Here is a 9974-nt window from a genome sequence, read left to right as displayed (position 1 = left end):
TTGTCATCACTGCCCAGCCATTTTATTGGTTTTTAAATAAATTGATTAATGATAAGTTTCCCTTCCCTAACTCCCTCAGTAGCTCCATCCCCCCATGCATCTCCACACTTCACACTGCCTGTCTATTATTTCTTATCCCCTTTCATGTCACCTGTGTACTATTGCCCCTACTTAGCATCTTCCTTTCCCTTCCCACCACAATGATTTCTCAGATTCTTCAGTACTTCAAATTTATCACACAACCATAAGATTACCTTACATGATATGATCTTTTCAGCTTTATCTATTTTCCTAGAATCTTTACAATTTTCCATTTCTTTGTATCTAAATAAAGAAATGGATTTTTAACAATAACAAAAAGGAAGTTACCATGATTTCAAGAAACTGAATGCAAATGAATATAATCATATTACTTGAATTAAGTACATACTAGAATGAGAACTCAAACATTGTGGCTTTACTTCATGTTTACCATTTTTTATAGATACATATCACCATATGTGTGTATATGACAAAAATTAGAAATGAAACTTTCTATATGAACCACTTTTTAGGTTTTTCATGTGGCATTATAGTTTTAGAGTCCACCATGATGAAGAACTGAGGTCTAAGGTATTTCTTATACCACTTATTAATGCTGTGGACAGACAAACCAAGGGAAATAGCATGGTGGAGTGCTGCAGGGAGAATTCAGTTCCCAGCACCAGAGACAAACAGCATGGCAGGGTGTCTGCAGGGAATCAGAGCCCATATGAGAGAAGAGGGACATGTTTCAAAGGCTGTGGGAGGTTTACAGCAACAGCCTGCAGCCAAGCTCTCTGATTCCCAAGTAAAGAAGAGAGTGCCTGGCACTGTCTTGCTTCCTCCCATACCTTGCCCTCTGTGAGGCACATATTTAGAGTTTCTTTAGTTCTTTCCTCCATCCCGAGAATCTCCACTTGTGTCAGGGTGCACACATACCTGTTTCAAGCAATGGAAATAAATTATTACCCTCAGAAAACACTTATTTGACGGGTGGTGGTAGCACATGCCTTTAATCCCTGCATTCAGGAGCAAGAGCCAGGTGGATCTCTGTGAGTTCGAGACCAGCCTGGTCTACAGCGTGAAATCCAGGAACCAAAACTACACAGAGAAACCATGTATCCAAAAAACAAAACAGAAAAAAAAGAAAACCCTCATTTTACACTGATTATTCAGACATGTCTAGGTACAGATCCAGAGACCAGGAGAGATGGGATGGTCTGGCCCATCTCCTGTTAGTCTATGGGCAAGAAGGCTGATTCTCCTCTAAGTGAACTTTTAGGGAGAATCTCCTATTTACCATCTTATGCTTATACATACCATCTGTGCCATTATTGCAGTTCACATCATCAAAGAGACCAGAGAGACTTCATTAAGCAAGTAATGAAGCAGATGCAGAGTCCCAGAGCCAAATATTAGGCCCAGCTCTGTAAATCGTGAGGTGAAGGGAGAGGAAAGATCAGAGGAACCAGAGAGTTCAGGGACATAATGAGAACATGGCTCACAGAATCAACTAACTAGGATTCAGGAGGGCTCAGAGAGATCAGGGAGCCTGTGTGGGTCTTACATAAATCCTCCACATACATGTTATGACTGAATTGGCTTGGTGTTCCTGTGGGATTCCTAACAGTGGCAGCAGGGGATGCTTCCGACTCTTTTGGCTGCCTGTGGTACTTTTCCTCCTACTTGGTTGCCTTATCCAACTTTAATGTCATGGTACATGCCTGGTCTTATTGTAGCATATTATTCTGTGTTTGGTTGATCACCTTGGGAGGCCTGCTCTTTTCTGAGGTGGGGGAAGTAGAATGAGGGGATGGGGGAGGAAAACTGTTATTGAGATGTAATATATGAAAGAAGAATAAAATCTAAATTGTTCTGATTAATTTTTCATTTAATTTGTAGAAATGACCACTCCAAGCAAACAAAAAGTTCATAATGTTGACATAGCATTTTTTAATCCATAGGAATTATTTGAATGAGTTAGAGATTTAATAGTCCCTCCTCTGTTACATATTCATTGATAGTCAGGAATTTGTCTATATTACCATTAACACATATTAGAATTACATTATTTAAAAAAGAGCTTATGTACAGTAGAAATTTTCAAATAAACTTTTAAAATTTAGAACTTTAAAAAGAAACACATTCTCTCTAGGCATATGTGTGGTCTGGCCTCAGGCATCTGGGGACACAGGACTTGTGCTCAGTTACTGAGATGAGCAAGCCTTGCAGCTGTGCCCATGCTAACTGGTTCCCAGTGATTTGCATGCACTCACTGCACAGCCTTGAGGACTTCTTCATATACCAGTCACAGCCTGTACAGTTGTCACTGCAGTCAGGACTCAGCATGGACATGAGGGCCCCTGCTCAGCTCCTCGGGCTCCTGCTGCTCTGGTTACCAGGTAAAAAAGGACTAAAATAGAGATTTCACTCTTACATAGTTATTATTGTTGACTGGCAACTGGGGGAGGTCCTTTCTTACCATGCTTAATTATTTGGGCATTTATTATGTCTTCATTCCCAGGTGCCAGATGTGACATCCAGGTGACCCAGTCTCCATCCTCCTTATCTGCATCTCTGGGGGACAGTGTCACTATCACTTGTCGGCCCAGTCAATTAATTTATAATAATTTAAACTGGTATCAGAAGAAACCAGGAAAAGCTCCTAAACTCCTGATCTATAATACAAATAGCTTGGCAGATGGGGTCCCATCGAGGTTCAGTGGCAGTAGGTCTGCGACAGATTATTCCCTCACCATCAGCAGCTTGCAGTCTGAAGACACTGCAACTTATTACTGTCAACAAGGTCATTATACCCCTTGCACAGTGATACAAGTCATAACATAAACCTCCATGGAAGCAGAAGTGAGATGCTGGGATGCCTCAGCTGCTCCTCATGAGTCACTCACTGAAACTGTTTCTGGTATGTCACAGGATTTTTACAAAATCTCACTGAGAGATACTTCTTTTCCAGAGGAGGCTGAACAGTCTTCTCTGTATTCTATCTTCCTTCCCCTTCATTTCTAGCCATACAGAGTACCAATGCCTTTTCTGCCTTTGCAGAAGACACAGCCATCTCCTTTGAGGATTCTGAGTTGTATCACCATCTGGAACTCATACAGAAGAGTAGAAGCTTCTGTGGACATTCCAACCACACATCATTTGTATTCAAGGAATTTGCTTCTAAGCACCAGCATTTAAATGGCAGGAAAATATTATTGAGAGAAGCTAATGGTAAAAAGCATTCCTGTTTTCCTCACAAAAGCTAGAGCACATGTGTCAGAGAAAGAAGTTACCTAACCACGACCTTCTGTTGTGCCTTCAAATTTCAGCCCTAAGTGTTGATACTCTCAGCTGTCTGTAGCACTTCACACAGGATTCTTCTGGTTCCTATGCCCATTCATCTCCTCATAAATATCAAACAAAATAGAACCACCCTTCTATGACCTTCCATCACACTGTGTGAAGTGCAATGTAGATTAGTTGACATGAAATTATAGAGAGTAAAGGGATGTTTTGAACATGCCTCCAGAAGTGGTATTATTGAAGAATTTATATCACATAGCACAGTTGTAGAAACAAAACAAAACGCCAGCCCAATAATAGTGATTTCTCTTCAATTCTGTTTGTTTGTTTTTTTTAAATTGTGTGTGGGTAAGATCTATTTCCTGTGGTTTAATGATGTCTCATTCATATATGTGTCTATCTGTGCATGTAGAGTACCCACAGACTTAATTACTATGATTTTGAACAAAAGAGAATACATCACAAGACATAATACCACATTTCTGGGCTTCAAATTTTCTGAGTTTTGGTGTCTTTGTTTTTTCTACATAATTTCTGGACTGAGTTAATCAACTTTAGAAACTCTGTCAGGAGTATTAGTTTCATTACATTGAGTTTATGTGCAAATTGGAGATAATATATATTTAAAAGTGGTTCATGGAGCTGGAGAGAATGACAAGTGGCTAAGAGCACTTGTTGCTCTTGAAGAGGACCTGGGTTTGATTCTCAGCATCCACATGGTGACCCACAGCTATCTTTGACTCCAGTTCCAGGGGATAGAACAAAGTGCTGGAGAAGTAGCTGAGAGTCCTATATTCAGGCACCAGGAAGTGGACTTGAGACACTGGGAGGTATTCTGAGCATAAGAAATCTCAAAGCCTGCCCCCACAGTGACACATTTCTTCTTTCAAACCACCACAGGGTCAGAAATATATTTCACAGTGAAAACTGGCAGAGTGGTATAGTGGTATTTTATTTGTATTAAAATGTGATTTTATTTGTATGTCAATAAAGTTGCCTTGAGGTCAGAGCAAGCCAGAGCAGAAGCTGAGCAGTATTGGGGCATGCCTTTAATCCCAGCACTTGGGAGGCAGAGCTAAGCGGATCTCTGTGTGTTCAAGGACACAGTCAGCATGGCAGACACACGCCTTTAATCTCAATACCAACCATAGAAGACCTGGAGGTCTGTACAAACAGGCAGTGACGAGGAGGTCATGTGGCTGGGTTTACAACCAATGAGAAAACAGGACAGAAAGTTTTTAAATAGACAGGATGCACAGAAGTAGGTCTCTGGCAGAGAGGAAGAACCACAGAAGCAGTGAAGGGTAAGGTTTTCCGCTCTTGCTCTGACCTCATTGTTTTTAACTCTGCAATCGGTTTTGTGTTTCTTATTTAACACACCAGATACATCTGCAGAGTGGAGACTGAGGATGTTTGAGTTTATTACTGCATGTAAAGTACACATAGGGGCTGGCTGGGTGGCTCAACTGGTAGAGTGTTTGCTTTAAAGTTCACATAATCTACCCACAGTGACACAGACACTAATGAAAATTTTCTTTCTTGTTATGGCCCAGATTTCAAGTGTGTTTCTTGTCCCAAGAGAAGCACAACACAATGTTTACGTGTATCATAATGTTTTATCTCAATTTGTTTTATTTTTATTTTAACATCAATGAGTTATTTAAAAGGGTTCTTTTTAAGGTTAGAAACTATTATGTTCATTCTGGAATATACACTTTTAACTTGCATTTTAATGATTATTTTCCCATGGTTTTTTATTTACTAATATAATAGAACTGCCACCTATGTTAATTGTACTGGATAGTTTTCATGCTAAAAAACTTTCTTTTTTTGGCGGGGTAGTGGGGGAGTTCGAGACAGGGTTTCTCTGTGTAGCTTTGTGCCTTTCCTGGATCTTGCTAGTAGACCCAGCTGGCCTCAAAATCACAAAGATCCACCTGCCTTTGCCTCCTGAGTGCTGGGATTAAAGACATGTGCCACCACCACCCTGCTCTGAAAAACTTTCTTTTGTAAATGTGTTTGGGATAAAGCCTGGATACATTAGGGTGGTAATCTATTTTACTCCTTTTTTTAAACAATAATAAATTTTATCAATATCTATGGCTTAGAACTAACAATTATTACAAGGTATTACATCTTTTTGTCTTATAAGACACAACATTCTTATTATCAGAAGTAACTCTCAAAATAAACCAAATGATATGTAACATAAATGGATCTAAAAAAGATCTAAAAAGCATTCTAAATATCTGAAAACTAAATAATATACCTTCTCAGCTGTGCTCTGTTTGAATCTCTACCTCAGCCCCTGGCACCCTAGAATCCATATACCTAAAGTGTCTGGAATGTTCCTGGTGAAAGGTCCACCTCAACTCTCCTCCCCCATCCCTTTCCCCAAACCAGCCCCCTCAAAGCCCACCAAACAGGGCTCCTCCCTCAGAGATGCTCACAACCACTCCCATAGTATGTTTAATGCATAAACATAGAAAATAGACATGTGGTTTTGTGGTCTCCTGTCCCAGTCTCTTTGGCGGGGGCTGGAGAATCACCCAGGAATGCTTTACCCATTAAACTGGGGCTTTTTCTAATTTGGTCTGATTTTGTTTGGTTTGGACTGCTGCATTGGCAGAGAGGCTTATTGGGGTGCAAAAAATTTTTCAAGCAGCCCATGAAATTATCCCCAAATTTGACACACAAGACACAAAGAAGAGGGCATCATATCCCCTGGAACTGGAGTTATATATGGTTGCGAGCCACAATGTAGATGCTAGGATATGAACCCATGTCCAGTGAAAGTGTAACCAGTGCTCTTAACTGCTGAGTCCTCTATCATATATATATACAAACAACAGGATTTCACTGTGTAGCCTTGACTCACTTTGTTGATTAAGCTGCTTTTGAACTCAGAGATTTGCCCATCTCTGCCTCTGGATTCTGGGATTAAAGACATGTGCCACCACACATGGCTCCTTGTTTAATGTTTTTAATGTCATTTGAAACAGTACCTTTTTGGGAATTTCATGCATGCTACAATGCATTTGATGACATTCAGCCCTGCTCTTCTCTATAATTATTCTCAGATTCACCCCCACACTCTTTAGACTTCATTTACTCTTTTTTAACATAACCCACTGAGTCCAGCTTGTCCTGCACATATACACATGGGTGAGGGGTCAACCTACCAGGGACCAACCTACCAATAGCCAATCCCTAAAGAAATCTGATTCTTTGTACTCTAAAAGACATCAACTGTACTTAAATAAAAAGACACAAAGCAAGGCTTAAGAAAATAGGAAAGTTAAAATAACATTACATTGTATTTGACTTAAGGACCTCTAATAACAACCAGTCTTATAAAGCATACCAACTGTACCAGCAGTGGAATGAAAATCATAGTATAAAAAATACTTTCTAATTTGATTAAGGCCAATTCCATAAGATGAAAACAATACTTGACACAATTATTAGGGCCAATAATCTAGAAAAGTCATAGACCCTCTGATAGAAAATGTAAATGAAGCATCTTGGATAAGTAGTGAATGAAATTGATAAAGAACACTGTAGTAAGGAAATCTTGCGTCTTTAATATGAGTCCATTTACAAGGTAATATATAAAAGAGGGTATGTAAATAATAAAAACATATTGTAACTTAGTCAAGAACTAAAAGAATAAATGTATATCTTTTTCATACCTTAATCAACATATAATAATATCTTGAAAGAATATTCTTTACACTCATGGCCACTCTCTCATAAATGACATTTATTTAGAATAAAGAGAAGGAAAATTAATTTATATTTCCATATTCATATATTCATCACTATGTGATAGCCTATATAGCCTATGGAAATATCAATATAAACATCAGTTATAATCATGCCATCACAAATGATGACATTTTCCATATTTTCCCATAAAATATTATGAAAATATAGTCATCCACAGAATTTATCTCATATGGAAGTCTAGATATGAAAAAAAACAAATTATTAGTGAAAACAAGTTGTTCAGAGTTGATCTGATAAGGACATTGATGAAAATTCATTTGAAAGAATGTTTTGAATTTACAAATATATTTAAGATTTTCATAAAGTCAGTAGAAACAACATGCCTGCATTCCATTCTAGTGTGTGAGATTTTATTCATTTAATTTGTGTTTGAAATTTCACTGTATAAATTATTGTACATGGTACATAAGAGCCATACATTGAACATAAACCTCCATATTCATCTAGTACCATTTTTAGAAATTTATTTGTGAAAATGCTTTGGAAATTTAATTATATTAAAATTGCATGTAGTTAAGAAGAGTGAAAAACAGTAAGTTCAAGAACTAAACTATACAGCTTCATACCATCTATTGTTGCAGTGCACTAGGAACTCTATGGGCAATGCTTCTGAGATCTTCCCTCAGCCATGAGGAGCAAAAGCTGTGTGTCATTCAGCAGATCCCCTAGGGTTTTAGTTGGGCATCCATAGAACAAAGTTTGGTCAGTCTTACACTTGATCAAAGAAGTAGTTTGTTAATTCACGTTCACCATCTATTTCAACTAAATATCCAAGGAAAAAGGAAAGCTTCTTAGGAATCAGGAAAATACATAATTAGGAAAATCATTCTTTCAAAAGATTAGGGAATCAAAAATTGTAGCAAACTCCTACATTGCTAGCGTGGGAGGCAGAGGCAAGGAGATCATTCATCTGATGACAGCTCATGTCTCATTGTCTCAAGAAATACAAAACAAAGCAAACAAAGCACTTAGGACAAGAAATGTCACACATTTGTTTTTTTTTATAATACTGTCAATATTTTGAACATTTTATATGAGTTCTAAGCTCAAAATGGACCTTGATATTACAGTTTATCATGAAGGGAACTGAGGGCAGCGACTCAAGCAGGTTATGAACCTGGAGGTAGGAACTGCAATAAAAGACATGGAGGAGTGATGCTTACTGAATTACTCCCTATGGTTTGTTCAATCTGATTTTTATATCACTCTGGATCACCTGACAAGGGGCAGCACTGTTGAAAAAGGCTGAATGTTTTCACATCCATCATTAATGAAGAAAATACCCTACAACTTGTCTAGAGGTCACTTAGATAGAAATATTTTTTCAACTGAAGTTACTGCTTCCCAGATGACCCTAGCTTATATCAAATTGACAGAAACAACCAAGACTACGGCCCTCATCACACCATAACAGGCTGTCCTGATCTCCTATTTCATTTGTGAGGCATAAAGCACTCATTGTATTCTTGTGCTTGTACAGAACTATTAGATGACTATCTGTGAAAAGAGACTTTACTTTTTAAAATTATGTGTATTTGTTGGTGTCTTTTCTGTATGTAAGCACACATGTATGTGGGTGCCTACATAGGACAGAAGGGTGTGTAGGGTCCGCTGGATCTTATAGGCAAAAGTAAGCAGCTCATCATGGGTGCTAGTTACTAACCTCAGGTCTTCTGGAAGGACAGCAAGCACTCTTAATTGATGAATGATCTATCAACACCTGGAGAAAAATTATTTTTTGAGACAGGGTTTCTGTGTGTAGCTTTGCGCCTTTCCTAGATCTCGCTCTGTAGACCAGGCTGGCCTTGAACTCACGAAGATCCACCTGCCTCTGCCTCCCAAGTGCTGGGAGAAATTTTTCTATTCTCAAAATATGGTACTAAAATTAGTTCACTGAGAGAATTTGTGAGATGTCTCAACAAATAAGTTTCTTCCACCAAGGAAAACAATTTGAATTTTCCCTGGACCAACATGGCAGGTGAGGACTGACTCCTGCAAGTTACTTCTGCCTTCCCGCTGTGTGCTATGGAATGAACATGCCTACGCACACACATTCAAATACATGATAAATAAATAAATGAGAAAATATACTTTTACTGAGGTATAATTGCTGGATGAATAGTTATAGATATCGAATTCCTATTAAACAAATGAGTTGAAATTCACCTGCAAAATATTAATAGCCACAAACATCAGGGACCAATCCCCAAATTGCAAGTTTCCTCAAACCTTATTTCCTATTACAATTATTATTTTTATTATGGTTTTTCTTGCCAGGGTTTCTCTGTGTTATAGTCCTGGCTGTCCTAGAACAGGCTTGCCTCAAACTCATAGAAATCTGTCTACCTCTGCTTCTGGAGTGTTGGGATTAAAGATGTGTGCCACCACCACCACCCAATGACAACTATTTTTAATAATCTTCACTTTAACATTTTAATGATAAACATTTATAATATGCCTTCCTAGTATGTTTATTTAATTTTGCACTCCTACAGAGACAAATTCAATAAATCTTAGTAAAGGCAGATCCTAACTTCTACATTTAACATTCATAAAAATTCATTTCTCTGCAAAATTTATGAAAGTGGAGCAAAAGCACAAATATTCAACTCCTAAGAAATTATTGCATACATGTCTTAATTTTCGCCCCTTCTAGTGTTTCTGTAACGCAGCACTTAAGTGTCCGGTGTCATACAGACTGACAGATTTCATCATGTTCTTTTCCTAAGAACTACACTTGGTTTTACTATTGTCATCCGACACAGACGATACCTTATACACTTCTTGCAGTCATGAGAAGCCTGCATGACTCTTTCTCTATCTATACTGTAACACTAACACAGGCCTTTGCATATTGC

General features: G+C 38.2%; 1 gene segment (V, D, J or C); it reads left to right on the top strand.

The window, feature by feature from the left end:
• Positions 1-2368: 2368 nt before the first annotated feature.
• LOC118579212 lies at positions 2369-5877 on the top strand (the record flags this gene model as incomplete). The annotated part of the segment is given in 3 exon segments: positions 2369-2423; positions 2546-2836; positions 5843-5877. Coding segments are annotated over 3 exon segments (381 nt in total), but the record flags the coding sequence as incomplete, so codon positions are not given.
• Positions 5878-9974: the final 4097 nt, after the last annotated feature.

This window comes from Onychomys torridus, chromosome 3, assembly GCF_903995425.1.
Source record: "Onychomys torridus chromosome 3, mOncTor1.1, whole genome shotgun sequence".
NCBI classification, from domain to species: domain Eukaryota; kingdom Metazoa; phylum Chordata; class Mammalia; order Rodentia; family Cricetidae; genus Onychomys; species Onychomys torridus.
Note: the sequence above shows the minus strand (reverse complement) of the source record. Positions and strands in the feature narration are given on the sequence as shown.